The sequence below is a fragment of the Acinonyx jubatus genome, chromosome B3, assembly GCF_027475565.1.
Source record: "Acinonyx jubatus isolate Ajub_Pintada_27869175 chromosome B3, VMU_Ajub_asm_v1.0, whole genome shotgun sequence".
Taxonomy (NCBI): Eukaryota; Metazoa; Chordata; class Mammalia; order Carnivora; family Felidae; genus Acinonyx; species Acinonyx jubatus.
The window spans coordinates 97,613,871-97,636,033 of record NC_069386.1 but is presented as its reverse complement, the minus strand read 5'-3'; the positions used below and the strand labels follow the sequence as shown (position 1 = coordinate 97,636,033).

Sequence of the window (22,163 nt, the reverse complement as noted above, 5' to 3'; positions counted from 1 at the left end):
TGAGGATACTTTACAAGAACTTTTGGTAGAATTTTTATAGCAGCACTATAAAGTAGGTACTAGTATCTTCATTTTGCAAATGAAGAAACCCAGGCATAGAGAGGTTAAATACCAAAGTCATAGCTAGTCAGTGGCCAAACCTGGCTGGGACCCCAGAAGTCAGCCTCTAAGCCACCTGTGTAATCCTGCTGCATAGCTGCCCTTAGGACTACTGTGGGTCATTCACTACAGCCATGTGTGCAGCAGCTGAGCACAAGCTCTGGGGAAATGCATGGAGTCCTAACTCTTCCAATTTCATGTTTTGGTCCACAAAGGGCTCCATAGTCGTGGGAATTGACTATGACTGCCGCGAGAGGATGGTGTACTGGACAGATGTTGCTGGCCGGGCAATCAGCCGTGCCAGTCTGGAGCCAGGAGCAGAGCCTGAGACGATCATCAGCTCAGGTCAGCAGCTTCATCTGGAAGATGCTTTGTATTTCATTTGAGTCTCCTACGTTCACCAGGGGAGGTTAAGCGCCATTCAAGCCACTTCATCAAGCACTGCAATACCAGCCCCTCTGTAAACACACACTTATACGTAAGAAAGGAGGTAATTCTTACCGTGAGCCTGTTGAGAAATTGGAACTCTCAACAGAAATGGCTCACAGTGAGAACTCAGGGTGTGGCCCCAGTTGATGCTGCCTGGCCCCAGCACTGTGCATGCCCGGTACCATCGGGCTGGTGGGTATGTAGTCTAGAAGGAAAACTAGAGGTGGCAGGACAAGTAACAAAGGATCCGTTCCTCAGTTAACCTGGTTCTTGAGGCCGAGAGCCTCTCGGGACTTTTTGTTTTTTAAACTGTTCAAACATAGCAGATCTCTCTGCTTCGGGTTCCCTTTTCATGCCTGCAAATACTCCAGTCCTGCTGTTCTACTTCCAGGTCTGATAAGCCCTGAAGGACTTGCCATTGACCACTTCCATAGAACAATGTATTGGACGGACAGCGGCCTGGACAAGATAGAGAGGGCCAGGCTGGACGGCTCTGAGCGGAAGGCCCTCTTCCACACGGACCTGGTGAATCCTCGAGCCATTGCTGTGGATCCAATCCGAGGGTCAGCTGGGCTTCCCTATTCTCCTGCTTCCTGTGGATCCTAATTTGGAGCACTTGGATTTTAAATGCAGTGTGGGGAGGGTCAGAACAAGAGTGCAAAAGCTCCAAAGCATGGACTTAAAAACAGTATTTATATAGGATCTACTAAGCGTCAGACACTGTTCTAGGCAAAGGGGACAAGGTCTGCTCTTTCGTGGAGCTCACATTCTGGGAGGAAGTAAGGTAGTAAACTAATGAATAAACTAGAAAATCATTAAGACGACAGCGCGATACAGAGAGAATTCAGAGTATGTGAGAGGCACTGGGGGGCCACCCGAGATCACTGACCAGGCAAGGCTGTCTAACACTTGAACTGGATGGGTGGGTCTCCTTCAGCAACACATTAGGAAACTCTAGTGCTGAAGCAACAGGGTTGAGTTCCTTAAATGGTGAGAGTAACCAAAACTCAGACACTGGTGTTTTATTTCTCTGGCCTCATTTTCGCTATTGCAAAAAATCTTTATTTAATTTATCCCACAGCAACTTGTACTGGACAGACTGGAATCGTGAGGCTCCCAAAATTGAAACGTCTTCTTTAGAAGGAGAAAACAGAAGAATTCTGGTGAATAAAGACATTGGACTACCTAATGGTTTAACCTTTGACCCCTTCTCCAAACTGCTCTGCTGGGCAGACGCAGGTATTACCGATGGCATGTACACACAGCACACTTCAGCACCATGGGTGCCAGCACTTAACCGCAGCTTTTACAACAAAACCAAATCCCAGTATGTAGAGCTTTTGGCTTCAATTTTCAACAGTACAGCCAGCACAGCATCTACTCCTTTGGTTGGTGTCTAAACTGTTAAAGAACACTTTTAGTCGATACTTCTAATCCTTCTTGGGGTTTTGGGTGGGAGGGGTTGTCTGTGACTTAGGCAATGATCTGAGGGCTGGAACTATGTCCCAATTCATTTTTGTGCTACTAGCCCTTCCCCACACAAGCACTTGGTATACTTATTTTTTTTTTTATGTTTATTTTTGAGAGACAGCGACAGTGCAAGCGGGGGAGGGGCAGAGAGAGAGACAGAATCTGAAGAGGCTCCAGGCTCTGAGCTATCAACACAGGGCTCGAACTCACGAACTGTGAGATCATGTTCTAAGCCGAAGTCGCATGCCTAACCGACTGAGCCACCCAGGTGCCCTGTCCTGTTAAACTTTTTAAAGTAAAGAGAAATTTTATCCTCTGTTGGAACTGGCAAACTTAGATAAATGAACAAGAGGCTTTTTTTGTTTGTTTGCCAGTATCAGAACATTTTACAGTATGCTATTACATGGAAGACATTTTTTGAAAAGTGATGTGGCAGGACGGCCCTTGGTAGTAAGTTAAGGTTGCCGATACCCAAGTTCTTTCTGTTGTGTGATCTCCTTATTAGAAAAATAGAAAAGATGCTATAGGTCTTCTTCTATACTAAAAAGAATATGAAAATGTCCATTCTTAAAGAATTTCTAATTTAATAAAAGGAACTATAAATGCAGATGGATCAATATTATAACCTGGTTGGCCCAAAACAAGTTATTTTTTTTAAGTTATATTTTTAAAAACTATGTGAAATTTAAATCCGTTTCGTAAGACACATGAAACTTGGAAACTCTTGACTTGCTTAGGTACTATAAAATTTTCAAGAGTGCTTCCTTTACACTGAAAAATATAAGCCATGTCGCCATTGTAGTTACTTTTAATTCCTATCTAGAAGATAAGTCTTTAAAATCCTTCAATATTTCTTAAGGGCCTTATGCATTGCTTACAAAGGGCAAGTGTTTATCTGATGTTTACGACAATTTATGAGGTGACACTTTAATTAGAACAAAGTTTATCTCTAATGTCCTACTTAGGGAGAAAAAAATGCAGTCCTCTCTTCCAAGAAGGGATCAAGAGTCTAAATTCTAAGAAACGAGAATGCTATTAAACTGAAGACTGGTAACAGAACAGGAAAATTGTAGTTTCTAATTTGCATCACTGCACTGGGAAGAAAATACCCTATTTCCTCGTCTACCTTTGTTTCCTTTCAGAAGGCCTCCACCTGCCACAATTATTTTTGGCAAATAACTTTTTTCCTGGTATGGAATGATTTCATTTTCTCTGGTGTTTTAAAAGGAACCAAGAAACTGGAGTGTACGCTACCTGATGGGACTGGACGGCGGGTCATTCAGAACCACCTCAACTACCCCTTCAGTATTGTCAGCTTTGCAGATCACTTCTACCACACAGACTGGAGGAGGTGAGCCGACGCACACTGGACGTGCCTCACGAGGCTGGGGTTCCGGAAGATGCACCACCCATTATACCTAACGTCACTAAGTGTCTTTAGTAAACTATGCCCTCTGCCGAAGTTTCCATTAACTCTGTTTAGTAGATAACATCATTCAAGTGCTAATGCTTTTTAAGTCCTACTTAACGGCACTGCTCACATGTAGCTTAAAAGTGGCACAGCTTACACTGAACTATCCAAAAAGGAAGTACATGAATCCGAAACACTACCCCCTTAAGTGGTGCCATGTGATTTAAATTGATTTTTTTTAAAAATGGTATTATGGATATATTGTCCACCTGGGAGAAGGAAGAGTAGTGTAATTTACACTAGTGCCGCAAGGAGGAACTGGGGAACATTAAAAATACATATGGATGTCTAAGCCCTTCTACCCCATTCCTTGCAATCTTGATTTAATTGGTCTGGCGTGAGGCCTAGGCATCAGTATTTTAATAGATTTTCAAGTGATTCGTTGAACAAGGGTTGAGAACCATTGACTTGGACCAGTGGTTCTGAAAAGTTTTGTATGGCATCAGAAACATTCCAAGGGATTGTTAAAACCTATTGCTGGGTCCCAGCCCATAATTCCTGATGACTCAGTAGATTGGAGTTGAGGCCATTTGTATTTCTAACAAGTTTCCAGATGATGCTGGTCTGGGGACTACTTTGAGAACCACTCATCTAGAAAATCTTCAAATCTAAATGAGTCAAAACTCACTTGGTTAAATTAAAAAAATACATATTCTAGAAGGCTAGCAGAGATTTGCTATTGAAACCGAGTTTCTATCCAACCTTAAATCCCATGAATTTACTCTTCCTTTCTGTTACCAGGGATGGTGTTATATCAGTAAATAGAGATAGTGGCCAGTTTACTGATGAGTATCTCCCGGAGCAGCGATCTCATCTCTACGGGATAACTGCCGTCTACCCCTACTGCCCAACAGGTAAACAAAATGTGCAGGGTGCTCCTTTGGATCAGCAGGGTAGAGAAGGATATACCTGGTAACTGATGATCCTTGGCCCAGATGGCAGCTGCTGCCACTAACATCACCACCAGGGAGAGCCACTTTGAATAGAAAAGTTAATGGCCCATACACAGGGGTGACCAATCTTGACTACACTAGCTTAACTATACACAAAAAAGGTCAGCCTATAAGGATATTTCCCCTTTAAAATGTTGTTGCAACTGGGTTATAAAATATTCACCCACTGTCTCTTCTACCTCCCCTCACAGGAAGAAAGTAAATACGGCATCACAAAGGATTTGGAGTTTACAATCAGAATCTGGACCCTAAAGAGCATTTACTACAAACACAGGCAAAGAAAGTGATAAAGGAATTGGACCTACAAGATGAACATTTTCAGTACAAAAAGACTAAGTATATCTTGTGAAAAGTTTTATACCTCAATCTTTACTACTGTATTTTGAATAACAAAAGTTACTACAAGTTTTAAAAAAGTAATAGAATTTTAATTGCTTATTTTAATAAGCATTTCCGTCATATTTAAAGGGTCAAACTCACTAGAAAGACCCTAAATCTAATTTTTGCTAAGGATTCTTTCTGACCAAGAAATTAAAGCATGGGTTGTCAGTACAAAGACACAACCCTAAAGACCACAAGCCTTGACCTAGAGAAGGCTATGTGGGGAACTGGTAGGGAAGTTTCCCAGTAAAAGTTCTAAGATCTATTTTTTTTTTTTACCTCTGCATCACTGCATTTCTATTTATATTAAAAGGTGCTAGAACGTTTCAATTTGTATCTTCTGATCCTATAAGTCCCTCTATAGTTACCCACAGAAGTTACTACATTTATAAATACCAAAGATGTAACAATTCTCAAATTTTCTAGATTACTCCAATAAAATATTTTAAGTTTTCCCATGATTTGAGCATCTGTATTGTCTCCGTAACAGTGCTGGGGGCTGGCATGTACCTCACCCACAAAAGAGGACGATTAATTATATAGATACACAAACAGAACAGTCAAAAAAAAAAATCCACTTTCCTAAACTTTATTAAAGAAAAAGCAATGATGGTAAATCTCAAGAACAGAGTCAATTTTCTAGGATTCTTCTCTTGAAAATGTGACATTTGATTTCCAAACACATGCCAGAGTGTACATGGTTCCCAATTGTACTAAGTACGTGAGAAGCTGAAATCCTAAAGCGTTCATCTTCCAACTTTCCCCAGTCTGTGGTCTGTCTTTGGATCAGCAATAATTGCCTGAACAGCTACTATGGCTTCATTAATTTTTGTCTGTAGCTCTCTGAGCTCTTCTATATGCAGCAATCGCAGAATTTGAGCAGCTTCATTAAGAACTGCATCTATTTTATAAGAAACACTGCATTAATCCGTATTCAAGACCATTTACTTGCCCATTTCTTCCCCAAATAATCACCTGGTCTCTAAAAATAAGAGTTTGGATTAAAACAAAACCACTTACCTCCTGTGTCAAAACCAAGAATGTGTTTGTCTAAAGCAACAGGTAAGCCCTTAAAGACAAAATAAAACTTTATAGTTAAAAATCATGTTCTTTTCTCATCTGTAACTGAAAATCTGCTAGCTATTCTATTACCCCTTTTAGCTGTTCTACCAACCAGTCTCTCCTCTAGGCATATAAAACACGCGCTCCTTTCACAGCTGTTCTGTCACTGATGCTGTGGAAGGACAGCTGAGCAGGGCTGCTGTTGTCCTATTTTAGCTACAATAAGCAGCACAGGACAGGGCAAATAGGTTTACTTTTAATATTTCTGAACACATTAATCTGTTTTTATACAAAATCGAAAATCTATATTAACTTTTTTCCAGCTAGTGTGATGTTTACCACATTACCTTTATAGAATTTAACTTTCAATAATAGTTCATTTGGAAGTTATTCTGAAGTCCAGGAAAATAAATGAACTTTAAACCATTTAGTTAACTGGTCAGTACCTACATACACATATGCCAAACATGGGGACTATAATGCCAACCTCCATGGAGTTCAGAGTAGCAACAAGGACAGACAGTCCAGACTTTCTGATTATACTATATAAAATCTCTACTTTCAATGTTACAAATGCTAGGATGTCACTACTCAATTCTTACCTAATCTATTAAAGCAAATCTATCTAGGCTCCAAATACTTCAAAATAGCTAAATACATTATACAGGTGAAGAAATAAATGGATATGTAAATTTAGCAAGCAAAGCAAGAAAGAATTACATTGAGTGGTTTTCTAGGCCAGTCTTATTTTCGTTTTCTCTGCCAACAGACCACCAAGGAACAGCTAAACCCCTCAAGATGACCATATGCCCCAAATACTAGTTATGGTTTATAAACAAGACTACTCACTATAAGAACCTCTCCACTGTATGTATACCTATAGCATGATACCTTCTGAGAGGACACTAAAGATTTGGAGCAATGAAAATAAAATTGTACTCTGCAAAAAAGAGTAAAAAGAGTTGACTATGCCCTCATTTGCACCGCCTCCAAACAGAAGACATAGTTTTGCTGAACGAATGAATGAATGATTTTATTATGGCGGAACAATTTACTGTCTGTTCTACAGTGTGGGTGAAATAAGCTGATCTTTAATCCAATTTCCAGTGGCCCAATTCATACATAATTAATAAGCAATAAAGAGCCTTTAAAACAAACAGTGTCTTTCAGAGAGAACTACACTGCCCTGGCATTAATAACCTTTTAACACTGCTGGGCCTTACAAAAGATGGGATCAGAGGACAAAAGACACTGGGGGATTAGGGGAGACAAAAAAAGGACAAGAATCTAGAATGTTTATTGTGCCCAAGGCATTCACTGCAGTATCTGTTCATAGCAAGAGGCATTATCAGACACCTGCTACTGCTAACCCTGAGGACATTCTCTGCACTGTCCCATAGTCAATGAGACTAGGGATTTTGGATTTCTAGTACAATTTACCTAAAATATCTCAGAATTAAGGGAAAAATTGTCACGGTGTATAGTTTTCAGCCTACAAAGCAGGACTGAAAGAGGACAGCTGCAGTCACCTGAACCTTGAAACTTACACTCTAATACAGCCTCCACACTCCTATGCCAGAATTCTCCTGGGCTGACCAATGAGCTCATGCAGGCCTTCACACACAGACCTTTGTCCCCATCAACCGTTAAGAGCACTGGCTCTTGAATCAGACTATTTGAGCTCAACCGCTTACCAACTAGGTGGTCTTAGGTAAGTTACTTTCTCCTAAGTGATGCCAGGAAATATGAATAAAATGAGAAAAGATTTCTCTGAAGAAACAAAAGAGCAAGGACAGGATTTACGTCAAAGAAGAAAATTAGTAACAAAGACAAGGTGTGTCCTGTTTTCCAGCAATTCGTCAAAATAACCTGGTAAATTTTACAAGGTAAATTCTTTTAAATAACTGGGCATGTGCAGTGGTTTGTACTGGTGGACTGTGGATATGCTATTGGTAGCTGCTTTAAGGTATGAAGTGAGGTAAATTTATTTTTCACTCAAAAATAGCTATAATTTGCTTAAGAAGCAAATTCAATCCCACTGAAATAACCTATCCTTTCTCTGGACAGTTCAACCATAGTTTATCTTTAAGCAGATACAAAGTGTAAACTCCTGACAACACTAGAAGAACCTTTCATTAGTGATCAATTTAGAATTTATTAAAAAAAATAGTACGTACCTCTCTTGTTTGATTTGCTTTAGCAACTGCATCCTGAGTCAGGCGCTCCTGAACCAAAATGCGAATTGCCTAAGAAACCGAAAAATATTTTTTATTTTTTATTGGCTGTTCATCTCTTCTTCTGACTCTAGAGAATAAGGACACCTAGAGACTAATCAAGTTAGAATTAAAATTCCCTAATAAATTAAACAAAAACAAACTGCTATTAGAATGAACATTTTCACTTTTAATACTTTATAATGTGGAAAGATGCTCACAAAAATTAAATTTTTTGAATAGGTAATTCATGTGTGTGAAAAATAAATTTTTAAAAAGGATACATGTTAAAAAAAGGGGGGGGTTCTCCTTCCTACCCAAGCCTTAGCCATCCCTCCAGAAGACAATCAACGGAACGAACCAGACTGCTGTATATCCTTAAAAAGACTATTATAAGCATGCTCAAGCATAAATGCGCACACACACAAACTCTTGACAAAAAGAGTGGCATATCATACCTACTGTCCTTGATTTTTTAAATTATACTAAAACATTTTCAGATCTCTCATTCAAGGACTGGTTTTTTCCATCACCAAGGCATTTTATTATGGCAGACATAAGCGCATGCATGCCCTACACATGCTTAAAAAATAAGTTTTAAGTGGAATTCTAGTAGATGCCAATTGTGACTTAAATGCAAAAACTGAAAAACTGTTAATAATATAACAAGCCAAACACTACATTTAGAAAGAATCATTAAATCAATCTTAAATAATCAGTCCAGTTGCCAGTCAATATAGTGATTCTCACACTTGGCAAACCTATGAAGATGTCTGCCGTAGTGTCATGGATTATTTGAATGCTTCCAAACTTCCAAGACAAACAGGCAGCTTAGAATTTAAAAAGCTTTTGATTATAGCTGATTCATACTTTTTTGGGTTTTTAAAGTCTAATAAAAGCACCCCAAATATGCTAGTCTATTTGTCCTCTCATTCAGTTTATGATTAAAGGTGACATGACCACTGCAGAACTGTTCCAAAGCAATTTACATAATCGCCCAAGTAAGGAATAAAGAGCTAAATTTCAATAAAAACAACTTTTTGCCTTTTAGAGTTTTTATTTATGTATTCATTTAAGTAATCTCTACACCCAACATGGGGCTCGAACTCATGACCCCAAGATCAGGAGTTTCATGCTCTGGGCGCCTGGGTGGCTCAGTTGGCTAAGCATCTAACTCTTGACCTCAACTCAAGTCATGATCTTAGTGGTTCGTGAGATCAAGCCCCACATCGGGTTCTGCACTGACAGTGCAGTGTCTGCTTGGGATTTTCTCTCTCTCTCTCTTTCTCTCTCTCCCCCTCCCCTGCTCGCACATGCTCTCTCCTCTCAAAATAAATAAATACACATTAAAGAAAAATAAGAGTCACATGCTCGTCATAACCAACTGCGCCAGCCAGGTGCCCCAACGTTTTATCTCTTGGCAACCAATCTGAGTTGAGAAAATCTGAGTTAACGTTTAGACTCAGTAAAGAGAATTATAATAATGTAGAAATAGTTTTTCTCTTGTTGGAAGTGTCATTTAATACATACAGTTTTAAAAAGAATAAATTATGGCTTAATCTCTTATGCATACAACAGAATTTAATTATTCAATTTACTGCAAAGTAGAATAAGGTAATTTATATGTATTAGGTATAGTTAAAAGTTCTTTAATTTCTCATAAAATCAATAATAATTTCTAAAATAATTTCCAAGTCTGGAATCTTAAGTATCTTAAATACCACTCCCTTCCTCCCACCCCACTCCACTGTACTATCACAATTATGGGACCTAACTCTGCTGAAGTATATCTTTCCTCTTAGAAATAAGAGACCTCTTTTCAGATCACTGGGTTCCCTAACATGCAGGTATGAACTAAGTAGCCTACCTAGGATGGGGCACTGGGAAAAATAAAAACATTCATTCCTCAAAGAGATTCTGGGTCATATATTTTTGGCCAAATCCACCATTACCAATTTGGCATTTTCCATTATCTTAGTTGAGTACAGATCACAAATCTTTAAAAGGAATGATTAAGTAGAATTGGAAGATACAGGAAAAAGAATGGACTGCAAGGTCAGACCACAAGTGCCCAGATAAAATTCCTGGCTCTATCATGTGTCATCTGGACATTATCTATTCTTTTGGTCTCAATTTCTTCATATACATATTAAAATTAAAGGATATCGGCATCTATCTCCAGGACGGCTGGGAGGACTGAATGAGATCTCTTTGCCAAGGATTTAGCACAGTGGCAGGCACAAAACACTCTTTGATGTTAGCTGCTATTAGATAACCTAAAACAGATGAAATCTGCTTTAAGTCCCAAATTCCTGTTATTTAACCATATATTTAAATAACACAGTTAATTTTTAGAAAATGCAATTTTTTTTTTCTACATACAAGGTTTCTGTCAAGTATCAAGAATATGTGGGGCACCTGGGTAGCTCAGTGGGTTGGGCGTCCAACTTCAACTCAGGTCATGATCTCATGGCTCATGGTTTTGAGCCCTGCATCTGGCTTTGTGCTGATAGCTCAGACCCTGGAGCCTGCTTCAGATTCTGTGTCTCCCTCTCTTTCTGCCCCTCCCCTGCTCATGCTCTGTCTCTCTCTTCTCAAAAATAAGTAAACATTAAGAAAATTTTTTTAAAGAATCAAGAATATGAAACTGACCTTAAGCATAACCAGGTAATCATCATGACGCTGAATCTGAAGAAGGTTAGCCAAAGCCATTACACCAGCCTTAAAATCTGGATTATTTACTGTAAAAGATAAAAAATGGAAACTTACAGCTCTATAAGCATGTTATTATAGATCTATGTGTAAGTATATAAACCTATAAAAAACATTTTTAATTTTCCAATAACAAAAAGCCTCTTAGTTTTTAAAACTGCTGTTGATAAGGGCAGTGTAGGGACATCAACAATTAGGCTAACTGATGAGCTCAATGGGTTCTCTATTAATCAGCCACACTGAACAATCCAATAAATGACTAAATTAACTCCCGTTAGGTTTGTCCTGTAACATTTCCCAAAAGGCACACTTACTGTAACAATTTTAAGAAACATTTCTTCCCAAAGCTATCAATTTTAAACTCAACTCCTTCAATTGATAATTTTCCCAAAACCTCTTCTCCAAGCAGCAGCTCTAGAGTCTGTCTAACCAGCTTATTAATTCATAAGAGTAGCTTGTGAATCATAGGTCACAATGAACCTGTCATGAATGAATACTTAAATTATTATAATGTAACTGGAATCTTCATACTTTTAAAAAGAAAATTTCTTAAAGGCACTTGGAATTTCAAATAATGAAAAATTTTAGTACTTGTCTCATGTCATTAGATTAGAAAAAATATTTTATGCATCCAGGAAGGCAAACAATCACCACCATGATTAAATACAAATCAAAACCTTCAAATTACTATGAACACATCAAAGAACAGCATTCTAACATTCAGCTATTCAACTGTAAGAGGAGGGAGAAAACACATTGTAAATGACAATAAAAAACATCATAGAAAATAAAGCATCCTTACTTTACTAAAACCAAGTAAACCCACACTTCTTCATTCTAGGAAGTAAAAAAAACATTTATGGGACCAAAAATGCTGATGATCACTTTTATGCACTTATACACTTACCATCCAAATTGATCAATGGCTCTGCATTTTTAGCTGCATTGTCAGCATTTTTTGTATTATCAGGTACCAGGTCCTTGTATTTTTCAGCTGTAAACATAGGCAAAAATAGAATTTGTAGAACTGTTTTACTTAAGGTAAAACAAACACTGCTTACTGAATTTAAGCCAAACTGATTTATAAACATAACTCATCCAATCCAAATTATTTTTTTGCTATAAAATATCCATCAGAAGACAACGTGATGGTAGCTTTCTGATTAAGCTATAATGATTACTGGAATATCTATACAAATATCTTTTCATTAACATTTCTAAAAGTAACACAATTCACACACCATCTAAATCTAAGGAGAGAAAGTGCTTTTACAGCTTGCTGAGAAACTTAACAGGGGTAGAAGAATGGGAGGAGTAAGTATAGGTTACATGACATTAAATACCACCTCACTAAAAATCTCTTCCCTAAGTCTTTTGAATGTCATATGTGGAATTCCAAAACCTTGCTTTCTCAAAAAACCAGCACATCAAGTACACCATCATGTACAAACCTAAACTAATTTAATGGAGATGTGAAATTCAGAATTCCAAAGGCAGGTTTCATTACTCTCACTTGACAAATCATTAATACTTAAAAAGAATTTACAAATGTAAGTATTTAATAGTAATTTGCTAAATAAGTCCAAAGTGCCATCTTTGGTTACAGTGCTTCTATGATCTGTTAATGAAGCAAGAGGGAAAATAAAAGCATTCAAATCTAAGTCACACAGGAGTTAGCTCAAAAAAGCTCCCACTGGCCAAATTTGGAATGTGTAAACATCACACAATGACAAAAAAAGATTATGACCCACTGAGTAAAATAAGAATCCACATTATCTACACTAATTTATATAAACAAACATAAATTGGAGAAAAAGGAAAGCTCCTTTTTCTTTACCGTAAAAAGCCAACAAATAAATGTAGAACAAATGATGGAATCAGAAAAACACTTCTGGCACTCATCATCAACATAATAAATGACTCAGACAAGAAAAACCAAATGGAGACCAAAGGTAGAGGTGTAGGGGCGCCTGGGTGGCTCAGTGGGTTAAACGTCTGCGCGCTCAGGTCATGATCTCACGGTTTGTGAGTTTGAGCCCAGCAACAGGCTCTGTGCTGACAGCTCAGAACCTGGAGCCTGCTTTGGATTCTGTGTCTCCCCTCCACCCGCCCTGGCCCATTTGCGCACGCACTCTCAAAACAGTAAAAAATTTTTTTAAAAATTAAAAAATAAAAAATAAAGGTAGAAGTGTAGTTTGAGGAGTAAAAGCATACTGGCATCATCTCCCCACAAGACACACATTACACAGGGGAAAATATTAACTTTACAGTGGACAAACCTCATCCAAGTGAACAGAATGTGACCAGTACATGACTAGTACTGAGGCATATCACTAACTTAAAAGAATATATCACTTCTGTGCTACTCTTTTTTTTTTAATATTTATTTATTTTTGAGGGACAGAGACAGAGCGTGAGTGGGGGAGGGGGAGAGGGGGAGAGGGAGAGGGAGGGAGAGAGGGAGGGAGGGAAGGAGAGAGACAGAACCTGAATCAGGCTCTAGGCTCTGAGCTGGCAGCACAGAGCCTGACTCGAGGCTCGAACTCAAAAGCAGTTAGATCATGACCTGAGCCGAAGTTGGATGCTTAACCACTGAGCCACCCAGGCGCCCCTACTTCTGTGCTATTCTTAACAAAAGTACAAATCTTGAATCAACTTATGAAGAAATATCGAACAAGCCCAAACTGAGTGACATTCTACAAAAAAATTGTCAGCGTCATGAAGCACAAAAGTGACTGAGTAAATGTTGCAGATTAGGGGCACCTGGGTGGTTCAGTCAGTTAAGCCTCTGACTCTTGATTTCAACTCAGGTCATGATCTCATAGTTTGTGGGTTGGAGCCCGCCTCAGGCTCTACGCTGTCACCATGCAGAGTCTGCTTGGGATTTTCTCTTTCTCTCTCTCTGCCCCTCCCCCGCTGGCAACATGTACGTGCAATCAAAATAAATAAACAAACTTTAAAAAGTTCCAGAGTATAGGAGGCTAAACAGAATAGCTGAATCCAACATATGGTCCAGGATTTTTTTTTTTTGCTATAAAGAACACTACTGAGACAACTGGAAAAATATAACAACTGTATGTAACAGTACTGAATCAAAGTTAATTTCCTGATTTTGATAACTATACTGTAATTATTGAAGCCAGTCTTTTTTAGCAAATGTGCGTTAAAGTAACGTAAGGGGAAAAGAATCATTTACAACTTATCAAATGGCTTAGAAAAAAATTACATATGTGTATTTGGGTAGGTAGAAAAGGATAAGGCAAATGAAGTAAAACGCTAACATTTTTTACATATGCATATTGGAAAATCCTTTGTACTGTTTTGCAACTTCTGTAAATCTGAAATTATGTCAAAGAAGTCAAGAAGAATGCAACATATTAATGTAAAACAAAAGAACAACAGCACCCCCTACTGATAAGAGACAGTATTACTACTTTACCCTTTTCCAAAAATGGTCTGCAATTCTGAATTTTAAAATTAAACAAACACTTGTTTTCTAGTTTAGGCTTTTAATACACTTGATAAATGTATTTAAAAGTTACAGTCAACTGTAGGACATTCACATGGCATCTACTGTTCTTGGGACCTATGTAACCTAAGTTGCAGTATTCTAAAAATGGGACAAATGAAATAAATAAGGGTAAAACAGAAATAAACAGATGTGACTACAATTTTACTTGGCAACAGCTGAGAAACACCTTGGAAAAGCTGGAGAAAATTTTGTCACAAATTAAGAGTTACTGTCAACCCAGAGTAGAACAGTTAAAGACTTTGCTAAAGACCCTAAAAATCAACTAATGCTACCAAGGCTTATGATTACATAAAGGGAGAGAATCACAAGTATTTTCTTCCCTTTTTTTTTTTTTTAAGTTTATTTATTTATTTATTTTAGTAATCTCTACACCCAACGTGGGCTCAAACTCATGACCCTGAGATCAAGAGTCACACACTCTTCCTACTGAGCCAGCCAGGTGCCCCACAAGTATTTTCTTTCTAAACTAAAATTGAAAGTAAAGAGTCTTAGAGATTTCCTTAAGACTTCGGCCATAAGGCTTCTGAAATGTAAGTCTGAGGAACCAGCAAAAAACAGCTGGTTGATGCTCTGTAGCAGTATATGTAAATACTCGTAATTTGCCAAACGTTAAAGTTAATAAGCACATCTACTGTCTCCAAGAAACTATGTCAGATACTGTGGCAGATAAAATCATGACTGTTCCCCTGCCTTCCCACCTCCTCCCCTGCCCCGGCCCCAAGATGTCAATATCCCAATACCTAAACCTAGGAGTATGTTGGGTTACGTGGCAAAAGGAACTTTACAGATGTGTTTCTTTTTTTAAATTTTTTTATTTTTTATTTTTTAAAAAAAATTTTTTTTTTTCAACGTTTATTTATTTTTGGGACAGAGAGAGACAGAGCATGAATGGGGGAGGGGCAGAGAGAGAGGGAGACACAGAATCGGAAACAGGCTCCAGGCCCTGAGCCATCAGCTCAGAGCCCGACGCGGGGCTTGAACTCACGGACCACAGGATCGTGACCTGGCTGAAGTCGGACGCTTAACCGACTGTGCCACCCAGGCGCCCCACAGATGTGTTTCAATTAAGGACCTTGAAATGGGAGAATTATACTGGATTATCCAGGTGGGCTCAATATAATCATAGCATCCTTGTAAGAGGGAGGCAGGAAGATCAGAGTCAGAGAAGATGTGGCAATGGAAGAGTCACAGAGAGATCTGAAGATGCTATGCTGCTAAATTTGAAGATAAAGGAGCCAGAATCAAGGAATGCAGGCGGCCTCTGGAAAGTGAAAAAGGCAAAGAAATGAATCTTCCCATAAAGCCTCCAAAAGGAACCAGCCCTGTGGACAAACTGACTTTAGTAAGACAGATGTTGGACTTCTAGCCTCCAAAACTGTAAGATAAGAAATTGTGTCTTAAGTCACTGAATTTGTGGTAATCTGGTACAGCAGCAATAGGACGCTAATAGAGGTACAATGTAGGAAACAAAGCTGAGTATCAGCTTATAATTTAGTGGGGCAAATAAGACATATAAACAAAATGGAAAGGGGCGAATGACATAAAAGGTACACAAAGCATGAAGGTAAACGCTATGAAGGTTGAAGGGTGCCTGGTTGGCTCAGTCAGTTGAGCGTCCTACTTTGGCTCAGGCCATGATGTCAACAGTTCATGGGTTTGAGCCCCGCGTCGGGCTCCGGGCTGACAGCTCAGAGCCTGGAGCCTGCTTTGGATTCTGTGTCTCCTTCTCTCTCTGCCCCTCCCCCGCTCACGCTCTCTCTCTCAAAAATAAATAAATGTAAACAAATTAAAAAAAAAGCTATGACAGTTGAGAGAAGGAAATATTCTTGCTAAGGTGGCAGTTGCGCTGGATCTTACAAGGATGAGTAGGATCTGGATGCATAGAGACAGACTGATATGGCATTCTGGTCAAGGAAAAGTGTAAGCAAAGAAATCTAAGGGAGAAAAAACAGATGTAAACAGGAAACAGCACTCTTCTAGTTTGACTGGGATGTCAAGTATGTGAATACTAATTGGATACCAGTTATCAAAGGCCTTGAATACCAGACCAAGGGAACCTGGAGTTCCTTTTGTAGAAAATGGGAAAGCAATGGTGTTCCTGAATATCTAATAGTAACTGTTCTTTAGAAACAGAGCAAAGCATTCTAAAACACTTATGTTTCCAAAAGGAAGCCTGGTGGGTCATGAAGCTAATGGGAGAGGAGTCTGAAAGACACTACAACAATCTCAGCAGAAAGTGACAAGAGCCTGAGTCAGGGTTATAGCAGTGGGAATGGAAAAGAAAAGATCCACTGGACATCAGAAAAGGTGGATGGCGACAGGCTGGAAGGAAAGGGGAGACGACAAAGATCAAAAAGGCAAATGGAAGAGACTGTAAGAGACAGTTGCATAAAAGAGAACAACATAAAATGCAGAGGATGGAGGTAAGGTAACTGGATGCTGCATTTAGATGTTGGTAGCCCTTTCAAAATGAAATGGTCTAATGAGAGGAAACAAATTTACTGGAATTTTTTTTTTTTTTACTACAGGTACTAATATTCAAAAGTTTCCAATAATATAAGTATATATAATAAAACAATATTAACAAAAGTAATAAACATATTACTACATAATAGGGCTACAGCACCTATTGGCATTAGATATATGTTTCAGTCTCTTGTGAAATTACCAGCTGCAACCAACAGTCTGAAATCCCATCAATTCTAGGATTCTAACAACAATTTAACACAAAAGGCTAAGGTGCAGACTGTGAAAGACAGCAAATTTACCAAAGTAATGTTACTTTGGGAGAAGACAATTACCAGGAGACACCATTCTAAATTCTAAAAGAAAAAATCTAAATACTAATAAAAGGGGCATCTGGGTGATTCAGTTGGTTAAGCTCTGATTCTTGATTTTGGCTCAGGTCATGATCTCACAGTTCATGAGTTCGAGCCCTGCATCAGACTCTGCACTGGCAGCAGGGAGCCTGCCGGGGATTCTCTCCTCTCTGTGCCCCTCTCCTGCTCTCTCTAAATAAAGAAATCTTTTAAAAAGTACCAATGAAAGACAGTTGCTTTCAATGCTTTATGATAATGAAGAGACTGTAATTTTTTAAAAGAAAACTCTTTCCTAGATAATTTGGGAGTTGCAGGGGTAAGAGCTAGACAAAGAATGGTTTCAAAAAGTAAATTTTTGAAAAGATGATAAAAAGGGAAATGAGGATGCGTAAAACCTACAATGCACCAAAGGTAAAACAACATAAGACAAAGAAACTCAACTGGTAAGTTCCCTACATTTTGACATTCCTTTTGCTCCCACCTTTCCTCTCCCTCTCTGTGAAACACACATTCCCCACAAAACATACCATTATCTCCATATTCAAGTCTAACAGCTAAGCCAAGAAGCCAGTCAATTGCTTCTTGTCGATCTTGAATCTTGAAAGGACAGTTAACATCTCTGAGATACTGTGAAGAAAAAAATACCTGGTTTCATTATTACTGTAACATAGCAGAATCAAAAAATGGTAGTTGAAAGAGATCTTAGTTTGGATCTCTACAAATATAAACAACGTTTATATTACTAAATTGTTGGTACAATTACTTACCCCAAAGGATGGAAACATGTACACATACTACTTTAAAAAAAAAAAAAAAAAGTATTTCCATCTTGCTTTTCGCAATTTTTACTTTTGGAGATTCTAGGTAAAGCACCACTGGTCTAAAAACAACTTCCTTATTTTACAGATGAGGAAATATGGCCTAGATATTAACACCTGCTAGCAGTTACACAACTTAGATCTGGGACTTGAACCTAAACTTTCTGACTCCAGTTCTGAAAACACACAGTTTAAAAACAACAACAACAACAACAACAAAACCCCAAAAACACTTTAAAAAGTGAACACTGTCCTTCAAATGGGTCTCCTAAGAGCTCAACATCTAATTTCAGGAACAATGCTATTTAGCCAAAACTTCTGCAACTCCCTTTTGGAAATCTTTTCAGGGTACTTGACAAATCAGTATTTTTTCGCTAGAACTCATTTTCTAACCCAAAATTTTATCTCCCTGCTTTAAAGAAAACACTTCATTCACATGATTTGGTCATGATGCAAAAAACAAATCCACCTTAAAGTATAAAAAATTACCAGTATTAAAGATATTCAAAACACGTCTCATGATTTAAAAGTAATTCCAAAAGTTCTGAATATGTTTGAAACAATGACTTCATTATTCCAAAGAGACCAACTTGAAAGATAATATCTGGATTGCAAGTTCCAACACACTTAAGTTATCTTACTTTACTGTCACTTTTAGGTGTTTTCCATTAGAAAAATTTTCATGTTCTTCAAATACCCTTCTGTGAAACTTTGTGTTGTCTTATACACATTAATGTGTCATGAGAGGTGATATATACAAATATAAAATCCTAACAACATACTTCCAAGTCTTAAACCTACCAAAAATTTCAAAAAAATAGTTTTTAAGAAAAAAGAAAATAGCAGTAGTAGCAATAATGCTAGGACAGGCAGGGGAAGTAATGAGCATACAGCACTTGCTATGGGCCAATCACAGGTATATAGCACTCACTAATACGTGCCACTGCTATGGCATTGGCACTACGGTTATCCCTATTTATTGATGACAATATTGAGACACAGAAACCTTAACAAAATTTGCCTGTGGTCACAGAGCTAGTGTGTAACTTACACAATCCCTTAATACACAAAATCTCTGATTGTAAAGAGAAAAGTACCTAATCACTTTGCTGCGGCAAATGAAAAATTTACTTTTCATATTTTTAAAGGAAAGTATCTTTTTCTTCAAAGTAATGAAGCTGATGAAAATGTTTAATGTAAGTAACGATACCAGGAAATGTGATTTTTATTCTAATTTGAAAACAATTCCTTTTTCTACAAAACTGTTACTACGATTAAACTAAGTCAATAGGAAAACTATTCTAGCTGCAAAAATAAGATATACACAGACCTTGTCAGGAATGTTTATAATGTACACAACAATGAACATCTACTATGTACATTAAATATAAGCCCAAACAAGACATAATCTTAGTTTGCAAGTAAGTCAATGTCTTAACATAATAAGTGTGTTATTCCTACCTTTTTAGTCTAATGTAAAAATTCTAATTTTGGCCACTTTTACCATTTACAGAATACATGTCACATTAAGAAACCTCACAGTGTTTCCAGACAAAACTATTGCTTTCTAATACTGAAAGTTTGGTAGGGAGAGATAATATAATTTGGTTTAAAAACAAACATGGAAAGAGAAAAGTTAAATCCTTGAAACCCAGCTTTCCTAATACTGATCATTATTATTTTTATTTATTTTAAAAGCACAAAGTAATTTAAGCTCAACTGTCTTCATATAAGTTTTAGAAAAGCTCTCTGTACGTTTATTCACTTTCTAATTCATTACCTTTTCAAAGAACTTGGGCCAGTCACTGCTGTGGATGTTCCTTAAATTACCTCTGTCTTCAATCTTGTAGTGTCTGATTTTCTGGTCTTCAAGCCAAACAATAAAGTTTCTAAATTCTGTTTCATCTGCAACAAAGGTATTTCATAAATCACTAGAAGCATTAGGAAAAAGCACTTCTTTCTCTACAAATAATTTTTTGACTCCAAAATAAGAAGTTAACTGAGCTGCTTAAAGTACAAGTTGGAAGTGCAGGATTTGGATGAACTGATTAAAAAACTGTTCAAGCCCTGGCCTGCATTCATATTCTAGCTGCAGACACTTGGGTGTGTGAACTTGGGCTGATCACCTTAAATTTTCTGTGCCTCAGACTGAGTATCAAAATGAGTGTAATAACAGCACTTACATCTTGGGGTTGTTATGAAGATTAAATAAATATGGATCAAAACAGTGTCTGGCACATATTTTTGCTATTTGTTAGTTATTATTCCAGTTCCTTTCAGGGAGGAAAGTGAGGGAGGACTGGGCAAAGTTAAATTTATAGCAAAGTAATAATAAAGTACAAGAAACTAAATGACAAAACAGAAAAACAGAAGATACTGACCACTGTTGTCATTTACTGTCATAAGTGCATACAAGAGAAAGTTCAATACATTTCATTTAATCCTCTCACTTTTTTGCGAAGGTAATATCCCCAATTTACAGATGAGAAAATTGACCGAAGTTTGAAATCTAGATCTAAGCTCTGTTGCCACTGATCTTTTTATTTTTTTATTTAAAAAAAAATTTTTTTTAACGTTTATTTATTTTTGAGACAGAGAGAGACAGAGCATGAACGGAGGAGGGTCAGAGAAAGGGAGACACAGAATCTGAAACAGGCTCCAGGTTCTGAGCTGTCAGCACAGAGCCCGACGCGGGGCTCGAACTCACGGACCGCGAGATCATGACCTGAGCCGAAGTCGGCCGCTCAACCGACTGAGCCACCCAGGCGCCCCGCCACTGATCTTTTCATTATTATTAAATAAAGGGAAAGTTAAAAACAAACAAACAAACAAACAAAAAAAACCAAGATTCTATAAATTTATATGATTCTACAGATTAACAAAATACACGCATACTGCTCAGAAATAATTTTCAATCTCAAACTCAGGCTTCCATTATTAAGTCTTGAGAATTATACAATGGTCTTAGTACCCCTGGGCGGGGGTTATACTCTATGCTTTCAAACTTTTTAGTCGACCACAGGTCAAAAACTCTGGAAGACGTAAGGAGTGGTGGGTAGTAGTTGAGTAACAGTAGGTAGCAGTGTTAATCCTCTCTAAAATTTTAATGCTGTGAAATCCCAGATACCTTTCCGTTTTACAATCCAACCCCCCTGATCATCTGCTATTAACTTTTTTGCACAAATCCACAAGCTTGTTACGTGTTTACCGTAACTGTCAGTCCTGCACTTCACTGTGCACTCTCTCGGATCTCAAACTGCTGGGTGGGCTCCGACCGTTCCCCACCCTCACCCTTGAGTTCCCAGCGGGCAATGAACTAGTCTTCAACTTACCACCTAACACAGATTTCAGCACTCTGCTTACGGTATCGCCCAGTCACCCGGAGAACCATGGAGTTGAAGGGCTAAATTAGAAAGCGAATACTCCCTAGCGTGCTGAGGGTGTGGGTGGGAGGTGGTGATTGGAGTTTAGCAAGTGCACAAAGTGGCAATGCCCAGGCAGGAATGGGTGAGGGGGCTCCCAAGCCAAGCACAGGCGGCGGAAAACAGAGGTGCTTGGCGGCCGGGAAAAGAGGGGCCAGAGGACCCCGGGGGGAAACAAGGCCGCGGAGGGTCCGGGTGCGGGAACTGAGGGAGCGGCAGCCGGCGGGGTCACAGACGCGCGGTCGGCCTCGGGACGCCGCCTCACCTTTGCAGTTGAAGCCAGCCGGGTTGTGGTAGTCGAGGGCCGTCAGCTTGCGTCGGAACATGGTCCCCGCGTCTCGCTCTGGTCCCCCGGGCTTCGGCCGGGAGAGGAGAGGCGAGGAGGACCAGGCGGCACAGGCACCGGCGACGCGGCGAGAGGGCGGGAAGGCGCCGGGACGCTCCGAAATGACGGCTGCCCTCACCAATCAGAGCTTAGGAACGGCGGAGCCGGGGAATGCCCACCAATCGCGGCTCCGACTGGGTAGGCGGGGCCACGTCGGGGCACGTCGGCGCTCAAATAAACTTTATTGTCAGCTTCCTGGTTGTACAATAGGCAGAAAGCTTCTGAGTAGCCACTTAGTTCTCACTTGTTTTCAAAGCCAGTTTCCTCTTGTTTTTTTCTCTTTCTTGATACAGCAGGCAGATAATAGTAAGTGTAGAATTTCTACTGTGGCCTCTCCTCTCATTGGGCCATAGAATTACTTTCAGTGCATTCATTCATTCATTATTATATACCTCCC

The 22,163-nt window shown here is 38.8% G+C and overlaps 2 protein-coding genes across 2 annotated transcripts in view; one reads left to right on the top strand and one right to left on the bottom strand.

The window, feature by feature from the left end:
* The window catches only part of NID2 (nidogen 2), a 67,789-nt gene extending 62,525 nt beyond the window's left edge, over window positions 1-5,264 (top strand). Inside the window, 6 exon segments of the mRNA XM_027065712.2 lie at window positions 315-444; window positions 920-1,091; window positions 1,610-1,767; window positions 3,226-3,349; window positions 4,211-4,323; window positions 4,614-5,264. Coding sequence (XP_026921513.2) covers window positions 315-444; window positions 920-1,091; window positions 1,610-1,767; window positions 3,226-3,349; window positions 4,211-4,323; window positions 4,614-4,624 — 708 coding nt within the window. The 3' untranslated portion in view covers window positions 4,625-5,264.
* Window positions 5,265-5,376: 112 nt separating this feature from the next.
* Window positions 5,377-21,812, bottom strand: RTRAF (RNA transcription, translation and transport factor). Its single transcript, XM_015080106.3, has 8 exons — window positions 21,647-21,812; window positions 19,740-19,864; window positions 17,669-17,768; window positions 11,698-11,784; window positions 10,731-10,819; window positions 8,043-8,111; window positions 5,824-5,872; window positions 5,377-5,704 (listed from the first exon to the last, which is right to left on the bottom strand). Exons 1-8 carry the CDS (start codon window positions 21,705-21,707, stop codon window positions 5,550-5,552), a joined length of 735 nt encoding a protein of 244 aa, XP_014935592.1. The 5' UTR covers window positions 21,708-21,812; the 3' UTR covers window positions 5,377-5,549.
* Between the last annotated feature and the right edge of the window lie 351 nt (window positions 21,813-22,163).